At 40.7% G+C, this 16,733-nt stretch overlaps 1 protein-coding gene across 1 annotated transcript in view; it reads left to right on the top strand.

The window, feature by feature from the left end:
- The window catches only part of LOC125451604 (HERV-H LTR-associating protein 1), a 70,948-nt gene that overhangs the window by 44,732 nt on the left and 9,483 nt on the right, over positions 1–16,733 (top strand). The window contains exons 8-12 of the mRNA XM_048528903.2: positions 4,991–5,044; positions 8,463–8,549; positions 13,081–13,167; positions 15,275–15,334; positions 16,320–16,467. Of these exons, the coding sequence (XP_048384860.2) occupies positions 4,991–5,044; positions 8,463–8,549; positions 13,081–13,167; positions 15,275–15,334; positions 16,320–16,467 (436 nt within the window). The remainder of the gene's footprint in view (positions 1–4,990; positions 5,045–8,462; positions 8,550–13,080; positions 13,168–15,274; positions 15,335–16,319; positions 16,468–16,733) is intronic.

The following is a 16,733-nucleotide window of genomic DNA, read 5'->3' on the forward strand; positions in this document are numbered from 1 at the left end:
GGGGCAGGGTGGGAGCTGCTTAAGTACTTGGACCTGAGTTCAAGGCATCTGCAAAAACCAATTTCTCTTAGAAATACTTGTAGAAGGATATATTTCCTTTGGAATATAGCATGACAGGGGAGACTGAATAGAGGCTACACAAAACTGGTCAATATGCTGGAAGAAGGAGGCAGAGAAAAAGGGTTCCCAGCAGGATGCCATATCTACTTAAAGTGTTCAAGGGGTGATTCTTCACCTGATGTTCTGAGGCCTCCAATTCTGATAGATGTCCTGGCTGAAATCTGCAACCCCTTGTAGCCATAATTGCTACCTTGGGGCAGGAAAAGGACATTATTCCCAATGGCTGTGTAAATGAATGGCTGTGCATCAAGTTCCTTCCAGTCTTGAGCTACAGATGTTCAGGACATGTCACTATCATTATTCAGAGAGAGAGGTGATTATATTTCAGTGTTTCATCCGCAAAAGTAGCAGCAATGCGAGCAGAGGGTTTAAGAACATCTGTAGGTTTCTCTAGCTTATAAATTTCCATTGCCTTATCGGCACTGCATGTCAACTCTGGGATGTACCACAACTGGAGATGATTCCATTCACTCATCAGCAGGCTGCTATGCAGCTGTACTTGGATTATAATTCAGACCAATTCCATTAGTATTCCAGAGACATTACTGGGTTTGAATCCCATCATGGCAGATGATACAATTTGAAATCAATCGAAAAATCTGGAATTAAATGTCAAATGATGACATGAAACCATTGACAATGATTGATTATTGTAAAAACCCAGATGATTCACTAGTTATGTTTTAGGGAAGGAAAACTGTCACCTCTGCCTGATTTGACTATGTGACTCCAGATTCAGCAAAAACTGGCTTCCTCTTAACTGTTTGAAATGGCCTGGCAAACCCTTCTGGGCAAGTCCAACTAGGGATGGATGACAAATGCTGGTCCAGCTAACAATGCACGCATCCCACAAATTAATGGGGAAAAAAATCACATAGGAGGAGAAGAAGAACAGGAGGAGGTGAACCAGGTAGAGACTGGAGAGAAGAAGGCAACATAAATTTAGAGAACTCGTCTGACAGTTCTACGAATAATTCAACCCCATTTCTAGTTTCTTTTAATTTCACTCATTGGACATGGGCATCACAAGCTGGCCAGCATTTACTACACATCTCCATTTGCCCTTGAGAAGATAACAGTGAGCTACCTTCTTGAACTATTACAGTTCATTTGCTGTGGGTAGGGAATTAGGGAGGGAATTCCTGGAATTTGACCTAGTGAGAGTCAAGGAAAGGCAATATATTTCTCAGTCAGGTTTGAGAGGCTGGAAAGGGAACTTGCAGTTGGTGGTGTTCCCATGTCACTGCTACCCTGCTCCTTCTAGATGAGTGTGGTCGTGGGTTTGGAAGGAACTGTCTAAGGAACTTTGGTAAATTTCAGCAGTGTATCTTGAAGATAGTACACACGGCTGCTACTGAGCGTCAGTGGTGGAGAGAATGGATGCTTGTCCTTTTAGTGCCAATCAAGCAGGCTACTTTGTCCTGGATGGTGTCAAGCATCTTGAATGTTATTGGAGCTGGACCCATCCAGGCAAGCAGGGAGAATTCTATCATACTCCTGACTTGTGCCATGTAGATGGCTTTGGGGAGTCAGGAATTGAGTTATTCAATGTGGTATTCCTAGCCTCTGTCTTGCTCTTGTAGCCATCATATTTATATAATGAGTCCAATTGAATTTCTAGGATTTGATAGTAAGGATTCAGTGCTGGTAACACTATTGGTGATAGTCATAGCCTGGTATTTTTGTGGCACGAATGTTACTTGCCACTTATTAGCCCAAGCCTGGATATTGCTCAGATCTTGTTGCTTTTGAACATGGACCACTTCAATATCTGAGGAGTTGAAAGTGATGCTGAACATTGGACAATCATTGGCGAACATCCCCATTTCTGACTTTATGATGGAGGGAAGGCCATTGGTGAAGCAGCAGATGTTTGGACCTCAGACACTCTGCTGTGGAACTCCTGCAGAGATTCCTGGAGCTGTGTTGACTGACCTTCAACAATCACGACCATCTTCCTATGTGTCAGGTATGCCTCCAACCAGCGTAGCGATTGCCCTCGATTCACATTGATTTCACTGATTTTTCTAGGGCTCCTTGATTCCACACTTTCTCAAATGCAGCCTTGGCATCAAGAGCTGTCATTCTCGCCTCACCTCTGTAGGTCAGCTCTTTTGCCCATGTGTGAATCAAGGCTGTAATGGGATCAGGAGCTGAGTGACCCTGGTGGAACCCAAACCGGGCATCACTGAGCAGGTTATTGCTGAACAGGTGCTGCTTGTTAACACTGTTAATGCACCTTCCATCACTTTACTGTTGATCAAGACTAGGCCGATGTGGTGGGAATTGGCCGGGTTAGATTTGTCCTGCTTTTCAAGTACTGGACATACTTGGGCATTTTGCCACATTGTCGGTTAGATGTCAGAGTTATACCTGTACTGGAATAGCTTGGCTAGTGGAGCAGCAAGTTTTGGAGCACAAGTCGTTAGTAATATTGCCTGAATGATGTTGATGCCCGTAGCCTTTTCAGTGCCCAGTGTCTCCAACTATTTCTCGATATCCCACATGAAGGGAATTGAATTGGCTGAAAACTGGCATCTGTGATGCTTGGGGATGACTGGAGGAGGCTGAGATGGATCTTGGCAATTCTTACTGAAGATTGCTGTGAACGTTTCAGCCTTATCTTTTGTACTGATATGCTGAGCTCTCCCATCATTGGGATATAGTTGTGGAGCCTCCCCCTTCAGTGAGTTATTTAATTGTCCACGACCATTTCTGACTGAATGTGGCAGGACTGCAGAGCTTACATCTGATCTGTTGGTTGTGGCTTTGCTTAGCTCTGTCCATCATTTGCTGCTTATGCTGTCTGGCATGCAAGGAGTCCTGCTTTGTAAGTTGACACCTCATCTTCAGGTATGCCTGGTGCTGCTTCTGGCATGCCCTCCTGCACTCTTCATGAGCCAGGGTTGAGTAACCAGGGTAATTGTTGAGGGGGGGTATGCTGGACCATGAGGTTGCAGATTATGCTGCAGTACAACTCTGTGCTGTTGATGGCCCACAACACCTTATGGATGCCCAATCTTGAGTTGCTAGATCTTTGTGAAGTTTGGCCCAGTTGGCACAGTGATAGTGCCACACAGCACAATGGTGGATGTACGCAATGTGAAGGCAGGACTTCACCTGCACAAGGACTGTATGGTCATCACTCTTAGCAAAACTGTCATGGACAGCTGCATTTGCTGCTGGTAGATTGTTAAGACTGAGGTCAAGTATGTTTTTCCCTCCTGTTGGTTCCCTCACTGCTTGCTGCAGACCCAGACTGCCAGCTAGCTCCATCGGTAGTGCTGCTGCTGAGCCATTTTTGGTGGCAGACATTAAAATCTGCCACCCAGGGTACATTTTTATGCCCTTGCTGCTCTAAGTATTTCCTTCAAGTTTTGATCACCTGGCCAAATACTGATTCATCAGCCAAGAAAGGATGGTATGTGGTAATCAGTGGGAGGTTTCCTTGCTTTTCCTGAGGCCATGAGACTTCATGGGATGCAGATCAATGTTGTGCACTCCCAGGGGAATTCATTAAGTAAGACATACAAAGTGGTTTAATGGAAATGGTTTGAGATTTTTCTTATATAAATTCATTTATTTCACACCCACTATGAACATAGGTGCTGTGGGGATGACAGCACTGGTGGCAATAAAATATAATTTCCCATGTGCTATATAGCTGTCAGAATAGACTGAAAGATACATTAAGTGAAGATCATATACTTCTTACTCTTGTCCTGACAATTCAGACTGACACTGGTGTTAGAGCTCACACAGCCTTCTTCCAGTTAGAGGTTAGTGATTGCAGAAACATATTCTGAAAGATACACTGTAAGACCACTTAGATGTTCTGATCCACTGCCTCTGGGAATTGCTCAGGAAGTTTAAATATCCCTGGAAATGTTAGAGGATTAAACCTTCTCTAACTCCTAGGTAACTATAAAATAACCCCTAGACTCACTTCTGACATCTAACATGCTCCTGTCTGATCTGATACGACACCCTCACTAACTTGACCTGACTTGGCCTGATTTGACATCCCAACCCCACTCCAAACCAATAACCCACTGATACACTTTCCAGTCCAACCTAATACCTAACCTACCCTCCCACAAAACTCCACAAATAACTCTCCACCAAACCACCCATTTCCTACCTCCTCGTTCGTTCACCTGCCAACTCACAGTCCCACCAATCTGGCACCTATCCCCTCACAATCCTGCCAGCCTAATCCCAATCCCACTACCAATCTATTACTCACTCAGCCAACGTGCGCGCTCCTGCACCCAACCTATCATCCTACTCCCTCATCAATCTGTCACCCCAGTGTTTCGTGTAACCATTTGTCCCACTAGTCCCTCATCTGCACAGCTGCCAACTAGCCCCCTTGCCCACTTCCCACCATAACCCACTCACACCAACCTGCCACCCTAAACCTCAAAAACCTTCTACTTTTCTGTCACACTCACCTACTACCCTAATCTATGGCCCACTTAATGTACACGCATACCCTCTGCCTATTACTTCTCAAGATTCTTGTGAGACCTTTTAAACACCCAGAATATGCCAATGTAAGATATAAAAAGGGAACATGGCGAGGCTTCCAATTATGATCCCACACTGCAATGGAAGACTGCTGGAACAACTGTGCTACACAATCCTCAAGAGGTCCTGTTTGGAAGTGTGGACCAGAAATGCAGAATGCCTGGAAAAGGTAATAAAAGCAGAGTCTAGGGATAGTAATTACCATCCTCAGAAGATTCGACTCTTAACCAGATTACTTTTACTGAAAGGTTACTTAAAATGCTACTATTCTCTGAATATTATCAAAAAGTACAACACTTTAATAAGCAACGAGTTAATGCAAGATTTATTTCTGTTGCAGTGAGCAAAAATGAGACAGATTGCATTTTCATCTGTGTTATGGCTGGTGTTCTGGGTAAGATGTTTACTCTTCAAGTTCACAAACATTAACTAATGTAACACTATTCCAGAGGCTGGAGCTGGCTATCAAAATTATAATCAATATTCCTGATTATCTAGACAGCAAAATCTCTTCAAAAGAAATGTCTCCTTGTGTTTGTAATAAAATTAAAAATTTCTCAAGAAATTCTGGATCTGCAAGTTTAGAGAGAGAAATAAAATTAGTGTTTTGCATCTAATATAACTCATTTTTAGAACTGAAAAGGGTTGGAAACATGATGTGGGGGTGGGTAGGAAGAACAAGAAGAACAGTTGGTGAAAGTGCTCCAGACATTCACTATTATCCTTTCAGGAAGCAAACTGTTATCCTCACCTGGTCTGGCTTACATGTGACTCCGGACTGACAGCATTGTAGTTGACTCTTAACTGCCCTCTGGAATTAGGGATGGGCAACAAAATGCTGGCCTAACTAGTGACACTCTCATTCCATGAATGAATAAACTAAAAAATAATAATAATCGCAGAGAAAGGACATAGACAGAAAGTAAGTAATGTTAATTTCAGAAAATCGGTAAGCTCTACAGACAGCAAAGAAGTTGTTGGGAGGGAGTGGGGATGTCATGGAGTTTGAATGGGATAATCAAAATAAAGAACAGAGATAATGGTCCAAAGCTATTAAACTCAGTGCTGAGTCCTGAAGTCTGCAAAATACCTAAGCAAAAAAATTAAGTCCTGTTTGGTAAGGTTGTGTTGCACTTACACTAGAGTACTCCAAAAGTCCTGGGAAAGATTTGTCAACATGGCAGCAAGATGTTGTATTCAAATGGCAAACAATAGCTAGGTTTGGATTATTCCCCCACTCTGTATTTGGGTCCTGTCAGTGTAAAGGAGACTGCATGGCAAGCTGTGAATAGAGTAAACAGAAGACTGAAAGAATTACAATTAAACTACAGCTTCATCTGGAAGGTGTGCCTTGCAGTGAGGAGGGAGGAGGCAGCGCATGGAAAAGTGCCAATATAATTGTTGGGGCTGATGGAGGCATGAATAAGGTTGTGTGTTGGGAAGGGGAAATGTGTTTGGTGGTGGAACATTGTTGGAGATGAAGGAATAGCGAGCATGATTCCTTGAATGTGGAGGAGAAATCTGGTGAGGGAGGAAGTGAGATCAAGGAAGGCCTATGTTGGTTATGAGAGGGAAAGGGGTGAGGGCAGAAGTGTGAGAAATGGATCTAATATAGCTGAGGTCCATACTGACTTTGATGGACGAGAAAGGAATGAAGAGTGATAATTACCAATAACTTGTCCTTCTCCACCTGTATCAATGCAATGGCCAAGAAAGCACAGCAACTTCTCTACATCCTCAGAAGGCTAAGGAAATTCAGCATGTCCACAAGGACTCTTACCAATTTTTACAGATGCACCATAGAAACCACATTATCTGGATGCACCAGAACTTGGTATGGCAATTACTCCGTCCAAGGCTGCAAGAAACCATAGTGAGTCATGAACACAGCCTAGCCCATCACATAAACCAGCCTTCCATTCATTTAATCCATTTATGTTACCTCAGGAACCAATATAACCAAAGACCCCTCCCACCCCAGTTATACCGTGTTCCACCATCTTCCATTGGACAGAAGATATAAATGTTTGAATACATATATGGACAGATTCAAGAACAGCTTCTTCCCTACTATTATGAGGTTTTTGAACAGGCCTCTTAAATGTTAGTGTTGATCTCTCCCTCTGCATCTTCTCTGTGGCTGTAACCCTGTATTCTGCACTCTGTTTTGCTTCCTGATGCAGTTGTATGGGACCATCTGTCTGCAGAGCATGCAAAACAACACTTTTCACTGTATTTCAGTACATGTGACAAGAAGAAATAAAATAAAATCAAATCAAATCAAAGGACGTCATGTCAGAGGCAGTTGTAGCAGAAACTGGACAATGAATTTTTTACAGAAAGCAAGAGTAATGTAGTGTAGTCAAGGTAACTGTGGGGTTAATGGTTTTGTCGTGGATATTGGTGGACATCATAGCCACAGAAATGGGATCAGTGAAATTAAGGAAGGCAAGAGAGAATCAGAGATGGATCAGGCAAAGCTCAGAGAAAGATGAAAAATGGAAACAAAATTTATGATATTTTTCTATTTCCAGACAGGAGCAGAAAGCAGTATTGATGCAGTCATCAATGTACTGGAGAAAGAGTTGTGGGCAGGGTCCTAAGTAAGGACTGGAACAAGGGATATTCCATATACCCAAGAAAGAGGAAAATATAACCAGGGGCCTATATAGGAACCCATAGCCACATCTTTGACTCGGAGAAAGTGAGAGAAGTTAAAAGACAGATTGTTACAAGTTAGAATAAGCTAAACTGGGTGGAGGAGGGACCTAGTAGATGGAAATGGTTCAGGTCTCTTTTCAAGGAAGAACTAGAGAGCCTTCAGATTATCCTGATGAAGGATGGACATACATGAGCATTGCATGTCTGTAGTGAAGAAGAGGAGGCCGTGACCAGACAACTGGAAATTGTACAGATGAGGTAAAGCATAAAAAGAATTGTGAACATAAGTGGTAAGGTGGTGGGGGTGGGGGTGGGTGGTGGGTTGGAAGAAAATAAAATCAATATAGGAAGAATAAGTTCAGTGGGGCAAGGACAGGCTGGATTGATGAATTTTGTGAAATTTGAGAAGGATATAGAAGCAGGCTGTGCAGAGTTCAGAGACCATTAGGTGGGGAGTTGTGGAGGAGATGATGTCTGTGACAGTCCCAGAAAGATCAGCTTGATGTTCAGTGATGGGGTCATAGTCCAGGGAAAACAGGAGGAATTATCTTCAGGTTGGCACTCGATTCCTATCCAGGACAAACCTACTATTGGGCAATTACTCACCTATAGGGGTATCAGGGATTTTTCTGTTGATGCCCTCGGTGTTACTGTTAAACACAGGAGCCTCGTGCTCAAGGGGGTGACAATGGAACAGATAAATAGCAGAGAAATTACGTAACTTCTCCAGCATCACCAACTATCATCATATATACGTGGAAAAGTGGGAATTTGGCTGAAGACTGTCCAGACAAGAACCAAGACAGAAAATAAAGACTAAAGAGAATATTATTGTGGCGTTTATGCCACAAAATATTTAACCATTGTGGTCCGACCATCACTCAGCTGAATATTGTTGCTACCACAGATAAATGCCAGATATTATTATCAAGATAGAATGGATATTATGATAATAAATAGAAGTAGGTCTTGATATTATAAATTACAATTAGACATTCTTACAATAATAGTTCTGTTCCTTTTTTATAGAAATGCCCAAAATGCTTGAATGTGCTGATATTTAAGTATAGCTGATAATAAATTTTGATTTGACATTCAATTGTTTTAAGTACAAATATGATGAATTTTTGACATTGTTTTTGTTATTACAGAGAGAGATATGACCTCACTGTGGTTTACAGAATCTCTACATCCAATTATAAATGAAACATTCTACAACAGAATATCTACTACCACTGGTCAGTGCAGTTACATAATCCATTTTATTGCTAACCTTTTATTAGCACAACCTTGTTGCATTGCTTGGGGTGGGAAATGGGGGTTGGAAGTTGGTTGAGGAAAGTTGTAGACAAATGGATTGTGTAAAGCTCCAAGTTGATACTGGGTGGGACTAAAGTAGGAAAGGGATCTAGCATCAAGGGTGGGTCCAAATCTGCAAAGCTTGAAGGTGCTGAAAACAAATCATCAGAATGACCAAGGCACATATTTAGAGTTTAGTATTTGAGCAGCAAGGGCTGTGCCACAGCTATATTAACATAAAGTAGAACTTACTTTTGTTTTTTTTAATCTTTGTGATGGTTTAGTAGCTGGTATTGAAGTGGAAAGTCTGTGCAGTGTAATGCAATTAAGATTTTATAAGATGATTATATTGTGGATAGTCCCTTTAATTCAAGGTTAAACTCTAAACAGTGAAATGGGTCATGTGATTGCTCACGAGTTTTACCGGTGACTATGGAGACTAGGGCCTCTCATTGAGACTTAACGGGAACAAGATGCAAAATATTCACGCCTGGAAAGGAAAACAGGGCCTGTTGGTTGATTGTGGACAGACTTTCTGTCTTTGGGTTTTCTTTCACAAAAAAAGAGTCTCCTTTCACGGAGAACAAAGAATGCAGTGCGTGTGATCAGTAGAGAGGAGAGGGCTACTGGGTCTTCAGTGAGAATACAGGATGGAAAACTTGTCTAGTTTCACCACCTGTGGCAATCTAAAGATTCTGAAATAGTTACCCTGGTGAAACCATGGATAAAAAATCACTGGAATGGGCCTTTCTGCTGAAAATTGCTTTGGGAATTTCCAGGAAGCTGAAAGATAGGATCATTGATGGTTACAGGGCATTAAACGGAGTGAAATGGGGACTTGTGAACCTTTGGAAGCTATGGTTGACTGTGGACCGTTTCCTATTAACTAAACCTGTGGAGCATATGTTATACAGCATATATCAATGGGCTTTGGTTATCGATGGTTATAAGACCCTAATAAGTGCGCTGTTTACATTAATTAAGTATAATTCCAACTAGGTAATGTTTAGTTGATTTTGATTTTAGTTTGTGTGTTACAGTAAAGTCTTAAACCTGTTGTGCAGTATGCATTTAAATTGGTCACTGGCAATTCAAATCTGTTGTTCAAAGTTATCAGTTTCTATGGGAATTATAACAGCAGTTAGATGTTTTATTCATCCACCTTCATTTTGAAAAGCCCTTGCCAAATTTGCTGTTGATATTTTGTTTGCATTAGTGATACTATTTGATTACATGAGGCATTAAAGTAAATTTTCCAATTTTCTTCAGCAATGGGGAGCTTAAAAAAGATAATTGGGTTTAGGCTATTGAATGAGAAAATGTTAGATCTGACTCACACTGTCAATCTGTTCAGTACTTTCTAATATGTGTGTTGTTTCAAATGTCAAGTGCACAAAATTTTACATGTTCTCATTATAATCAACTTAAACTGATGTAAATAACATGTATGTGTGATATCCTTTGGCTCACAACAGTCTGCTCACTGTAATTGACCTATATGGGCCTTTCCCAGTAATTTATTTCTTGACATTGGGAAGGTTAAATTAAAATAAGTCTGCCCAAACCATTCAAACAACAACAATTTTCAATTAAATGGTACCTTTCCTCCATTTAGAAAAAATTCAGATGGAGGAAGCAGCACGCAGCCTGATGATCACTGTGTTTCATTGCTGGCTTAAAGCCTTTTATACCAATATCATAAAAAGCAAAAAGAGAGCTTACATCTTCCTAATTATCATGTAGAAGTCCACCTTAGAGGTTGTGGAGTATAGTGTCAGGTAGAAGTCAAATTAAGGGTTAATTCAGAGAATAGTAAGAACTGCAGATGCTGGATTCAGAGTCAACACAATGTGCTGGAGGAGCATAGCAGATCAGGCAGCATCAGAGGAGCAGGAAAATTGATGTTTCAGGTCAGGATCCTTTATCAGGACAGGTGAAAGGTCAATTTGTGTTCTCTTTGCTTTTTAAAAAATAGATTATTAGAAATAAAAAGCTTCTGAAATGATTAATCTTCAATATTTTCTAACCAACATTTGCAGAGGTGTTATTACACACCTTCACAGCAGGTGGGATTTGAACTCAGGCCTCCTGGTTCCAAGATAGGAACATTACCAATGCACAACAACAGCCCATAATGATTCATTGTAACCTTGCCAAATTCTGATAATACTAGCCAAGCACACTATACCACTTTGTTAATCCCACTTGTAAATGAGAGCATTTATTTGATACAAAATTGGCAATTTATATGACCTTTAATATATTGGCAGACTGAATACTCAGTTCATAAATTGTAGAATGAAATTACACAAAGACAGTTTGAGTTTTATTGCTGCCAACCATCATCCTAAACTAACCTAGTCCCACCTGTCTGTGCTTGGTCCATATTCCTCTAAAATTTCCTATTCATGTCCTCAGCAAAACATCTTTTAAATGTTAGAACTGTACTTGCACCCACCATATTCTCTGGAAGTTCATTCCACACACACATTACTTTCTGTGTAAAAAAGTTGGCCTTGTCTTTTTAAAATCTTTCTCCTCTTACCTTAAAAATATACTCTTCTTTAAACACCCCCCACCCCCATTCTTGGAGTGATTGACAGAGTTTCTTTTCAGATAATCCTTTAGGAACTGTCAAATTGTTTCCAAGTGAATGCATCTTGGGGATTGGCCAACAGAGCATATTTGAACCCTATCCTTGTCACAGCTAACAACTGGAATTGAATCCAGCTCTGTCAGTTGGGGCTCACTATCTGGTTTACCTAACAGCTGCTAAGTGGTACTGGTAAAAATAGTCTGACAGTCTTCAATTCCCAGTTAATACAAAGTCCAGATGCACATAGCTGCTTTCAGTTTGCTACCAACTGACACCAGTTCAATGATGTCAGACTGAAATGCCATAAGTACTAAAAGTATGGGAGTGAAACTGCAAACTATCTCATCCCAAATCCCAAAAGGGCCATAAACTTCCCTACAGCATGCCATATATCCAGTTTAGGACCTTCTAACATTTAATTCAGGAGGTATCTTTTTGAGGAGGCTCAAATGAAGAACTGAAACCTTTTTTAAAAAGTTGAGTGCTCTTGCTTCTGTATTAGGTCATGGATTCAAACATCACTTCAGAGACATGAATACATAATCCAGGTTATCTGGATTAAATTACTGATGAGGGAGTGCAATCATGGATGGAATGTTAAATCATTGCACTCTTAGCTAGATGTAAAAGCATCATATGATGACGTTCAAAAGATAGCAACAGAGTTTTCATCATGATCTGGCCAATAATTGTCCATCAGTCAATATCACAGAAATAGTTTGTCTGGCAATGTCTCTCAATGCAGTTTGTGCATTGTGTGAAGTAACTGCTGTGCTTCCCTACAACAGCGACTGCACCATAGAAGTGTTTTATTGGCATAGAGCACTTTATGCATCTTGGCATCCTTATTCGACCTAAATCTCACTGCTGCTGTAAGACAGATAATGTGTATTTCATTTGTAAAGAGCAGCTCCAAAGGATGTTTATCTGTGGTTTATCAATATGGTTTGTCTTCATTGATAAGGAGACTGTGAAGTGGATGCACCAAGGTTGCAAAAAAACCTTACATGAAGTGAATGAACGGAACCTAGCAAATGAAGTACCATGGAAAGAATTGTGAAGTTATCTACTGAGGGAAGTTAAAGAGAAATACAGATTATTTTTAAATGAGGGGAAACTGGGAAATGTATTCAGAGTAACCCAGGTGTCCTTGTACATGAATCATAGAATTTTCAATGCAGACACAGTAAGCAATTCAGGAAGCAAACTATATGTTATATTTAATTGCTAAGGGATTGGATTGTAAGAATAAAGGAGTTTAACTAATTATAAATAGACTTTCTCAGTATATAGGTAGAGTACTTTATGCAATTTTGGTCCCCTTACCTGAGGCAGGACTGATGACTGAGACGAGAGAATTGTCAGACAAGGAGAAATTGAGTGAATTGTTCTATAGCCCCTACCATTTTAACACCATGAGAAATGATCTAACTCAAATATTTAAAATCCTTCAGGAGCTTGACAAAGTAGCTAACGGCAGAATGTTTCCCCTAACTGGGGAAGGTAGAACTCAGGATCACAATCTCAGAATGAGAAAGTGAGTATAAAGGATTAAGTTTTATTTACTTCATTTACTAAGCTTAGATGCTGGACAGTTGACTATCTTTAAGAAAGGTTGATCAATAAACTTTTTGCTAATTAAGGGAATGGTGAGGTATGGGGATGATGTGAAAAAATTGGGTAGAAGATCAGTCAGGATCTCAATAATGAGTGAGCATGGCAGAGAAGGCCAAATGACTTCCCATCACTGATGTTTTATAATTTTATAATGTCATACCTGAGTGAATATAACATCTATAGAACTGATCAATCACACCAGGTAGGGTGAATTATGTTGAAGCAAATGTAAACTTATTTTAAAAATTGTATTTCAGCATCACCAACCACTTCTACATTCATCACCACAGTTATAGAAGACCTCAGAAAGACGACAACCACATTACAAACACAATCTTCGACAGGTGTGTGTGGTTTCAATATTTCATTCAACCAATGCAGATTTGAACCAATTACGCTAACACAATCTGGTGAGAAAAGGAGTACAGGTTTGATACCCAACATCCAGCTGTCCAGAATCTGGACATTTTAAAGAATTATACCTTGACGGTGTGCCACACTAGTTAGTACTTCTTTATTAATGGTGGTGCACTAGTCTAATCTTTCAAGTTCGAGAGTTACAGTGCCATAGAGTCGTATAGCACAGAAGCTGATGTTTTGGTCCAACTGTTCTATGCTGACTAAGTTTCCCAAACTAAACTAGTCCCATCTGCCTTCATTTAGCTGATATCCCTCTAAATCTTTCCTATTTATGTACCTGTCCAAATGTCTTTTAAATGTTGTAACTGCACCTACATCTGTCACTTGCTCTGGCAGTTCGTCCCAGATATGAACCACCTCTGTGTGAAAATGTTGTCCCTCAGGTCCCTTTTAAATCTTTCTTCTTTCACATTAAAAATATACTGTCTAGTTTTGAACACCCCTACTGTAGGAAAAGACCTTTGCTATTCACCCTAACTATGGCCCTCATGATTTTATAAACGGTCACCCTCCAATCTCCTATGCACCAGTGAAAAAGTTCCAGCTTATCCAGCCTCTCCTTATAACTCAACCCCTCCAGTCCCAGTAACATCTTTATAAATCTTTTCTGCAACCTCTCCAGTTTAATAATATCCTCCCTACAGCAGGCCAACCTGAACTGTACACTGTGCTCCAAAAGTGACCTCACCAACATCTTGTACAACTGTGATGTGACATTCCAACTCCTATATTTGATGGTCAGAGCAATGAAGGCAAGCGTGCAAAACACCTTCTTTATCATCCTGTCTACCTGTGATGTAACTTTCAAAGGACTATGTACCTGAACCCCTAGGTCTCTAAACAGTAACACTCCCCAGGGCCCTAATATTAGCCTGAATAAATCCTGCCCTTGTTTATTTTACCAAAATGCAACTGCTTAAATTTATTCAAATTAAACTCCATCTGCCACTCCTTGGCGCATTGGCCCAATTGATCAGGATCCCTTTGCAATCTGAAGTAATCTTCTTCCCTGTCCACCATAATGCCAATTTTGGAGTCATCAACAAACTCACTAATCATATCTTATATATTCTCGTCCAGATTGTTAATATAAATGACTAAAAACAGTGGACCCAACAGCAATTGCTGCAGAATGCCACTGGCCACGGGCCTCCAGTCCAAAAAATGACCATCCACCACCACCCTCTGTCTTCTACCATCAAGCCAATTCTACCCAATGGGCAAGCTCTCCCTGAATCCCATGTAATCTAACCTTACTAAACAAGGTGGAAACATAGCGAGTTTTGAGAAGATTTGTAGCTCAGGTTGAGGTTCTGGATGTGAGTTTGCTCGCTGAGCTGGAAGCTTCGTTTTCAGACGTTTTGTCACCATACTAGGTAACATCATCAGTGAGCCTCCGACGAAGCGCTGGTATTATGTCCCGCTTTCTATTTAACTGGTTAGGTTTCCTTGGGTTGGTGATGTCATTTCCTGCATTGGTGATGCCATTTCCTGTTCTTTTTCTCAGGGGATGGTAGACTGGCTCCAAATCAATGTGTTTGTTGATGGAGTTCCGGTTGGAATGCCATGCTTCTAGGCACGAGAATTCCTAGAAGCATGGCATTCCAACCGGAACTCCATCAACAAGCACATTGATTTGGAGCCAATCTACCATCCCCTGAGAAAAAGAACAGGAAATGGCATCACCAATGCAGGAAATGACATCACCAACCCAAGGAAACCTAAACAGATAAATAGAAAGCGGGACATAACACCAGCGCTTCGTCGGAGGCTCACTGATGATGTTACCTAGTATGGTGACGAAACGTCTGAAAACAAACCTTCCAGCTCAGCGAGCAAACTCACATCCAGAAGATGGAAACATATCAAAAACTTTACTAGTCTATCAAAATCAAGAGTGGTAAATGCAGTTCAAGATTAATTTTTATGACATATTCTACATTTCATTCCAGCCTTTTCTTTATAAATCTAACAAATTATGTAAAAGATGACTTTTGAAATGTTCAATAAAATTTGTGCAATTCTTTTCAGCATCAACCCCTAAGTACGTACTTCAATCTTCAAGCATTACAGCCAGACCCTTGCAATCACGTAAGTTCAGTGTTAATGTGTATTCATCAATGTCAGGCTAAAATCAAATTCAGAAAAGAAAACAATGGAGGAACTCAGCAGGTCTGGAGCGAACACAAGAGACATATCATGCTCAAACCATTAACTCTGTATCTTTCTCCATAGATGTTGCCAGGCTTGCTGAGTGTATCCAGCATTTTCATAGAATCTACACAGTGTGGAAACAGGCCATTTGGCCCAACAAGTCTACACGAACCCTCTGAAAAGCATCCACCCAGACCCATCCCCATCCCCCTACCCCATCCCTGTAACTTTGCGTTTCCCCTTGTTAATGTACTAACCTACACATCCCTGGGCAGTCATGGCCAATCCACCTAACATGCGCAACTTTGGACTGTGGGAGGAAACTGGAGCTCCCAGAGGAAACTCAAGCAGACACAGGGAGAATGTGCAAACTCCGCTCAGACAATTGCCCAAGGTTGAACTCAAACCCTGGTCCCCACTGCTAACCACTGAGCCACTGTACCATCCTTTCTCTTTTTATTTCAGATCTCCAGGATTTTGATTTGTTAAAATAAAATTTAGATGGCTGATATTCAAGTAGTTAAGTGGATAATTTGGTCCGTAATCAGTTGTGGTTTTCTTGGTGTCCAATAGCAATTCAGCCTCTCCTGGCTGCTGCTGATGCAAGTGTAGCTCTAAGAACTTCTTGTAGTTCTGTGACTATTTTCAATTTACTCCACAGGCTTCCCATCTATCCCTAAAACATCCAGGCTATTGTTTCTGGCATATTTTAGGTAAATACCATTTATATATGTCTGCAGAGAAATATATATTGAAATCATCATGGTGACACTGGAAACACTTCATTCTTTTATTAAGACAATCCTCAGGAAAGCCATGTACTTTTATTTACTGCTCGTTAAACGTCTTACAGCCTATTTACATCATTAAATGCCTAGTTGTACTAACATTTTTACATCTGATGATTTAATATTCATGGTAGGCTGTGGAAGTATTGCCAAGCAGAAAGAGGAGAAACCAACAACAGGCACTCAAAACATGAATCACTGTGTTCTGGAACTTTGCCGATTCTTTCAAAGATGTCTTTGTAAAATTATACGAAGGAGTCAATCAAAGAGATCTGCTGTAAGGTAAAGGAAACAATATCTTACTCTGATTGTAACGTCTGCTGCAAAACTGCAATGCTGCCTGATGAAACTGGTGCTAGATTTTAATTAGTATATTTCACATACAATCCAAATAATACTTAATAACAGCGAAACTTTGCTTTGTTGCCAAAATACCAGACACTGTACAAGACCTCAGAAAGGGCTGTAATTACTTTTGGACATGTTATGACTCACCTCCATGGCCAGAGAGAGGCACAGTGCCACTGCACCACAACAGCCCCGAAGAG

The sequence above is a fragment of the Stegostoma tigrinum genome, chromosome 5, assembly GCF_030684315.1.
Source record: "Stegostoma tigrinum isolate sSteTig4 chromosome 5, sSteTig4.hap1, whole genome shotgun sequence".
Taxonomy (NCBI): domain Eukaryota; kingdom Metazoa; phylum Chordata; class Chondrichthyes; order Orectolobiformes; family Stegostomatidae; genus Stegostoma; species Stegostoma tigrinum.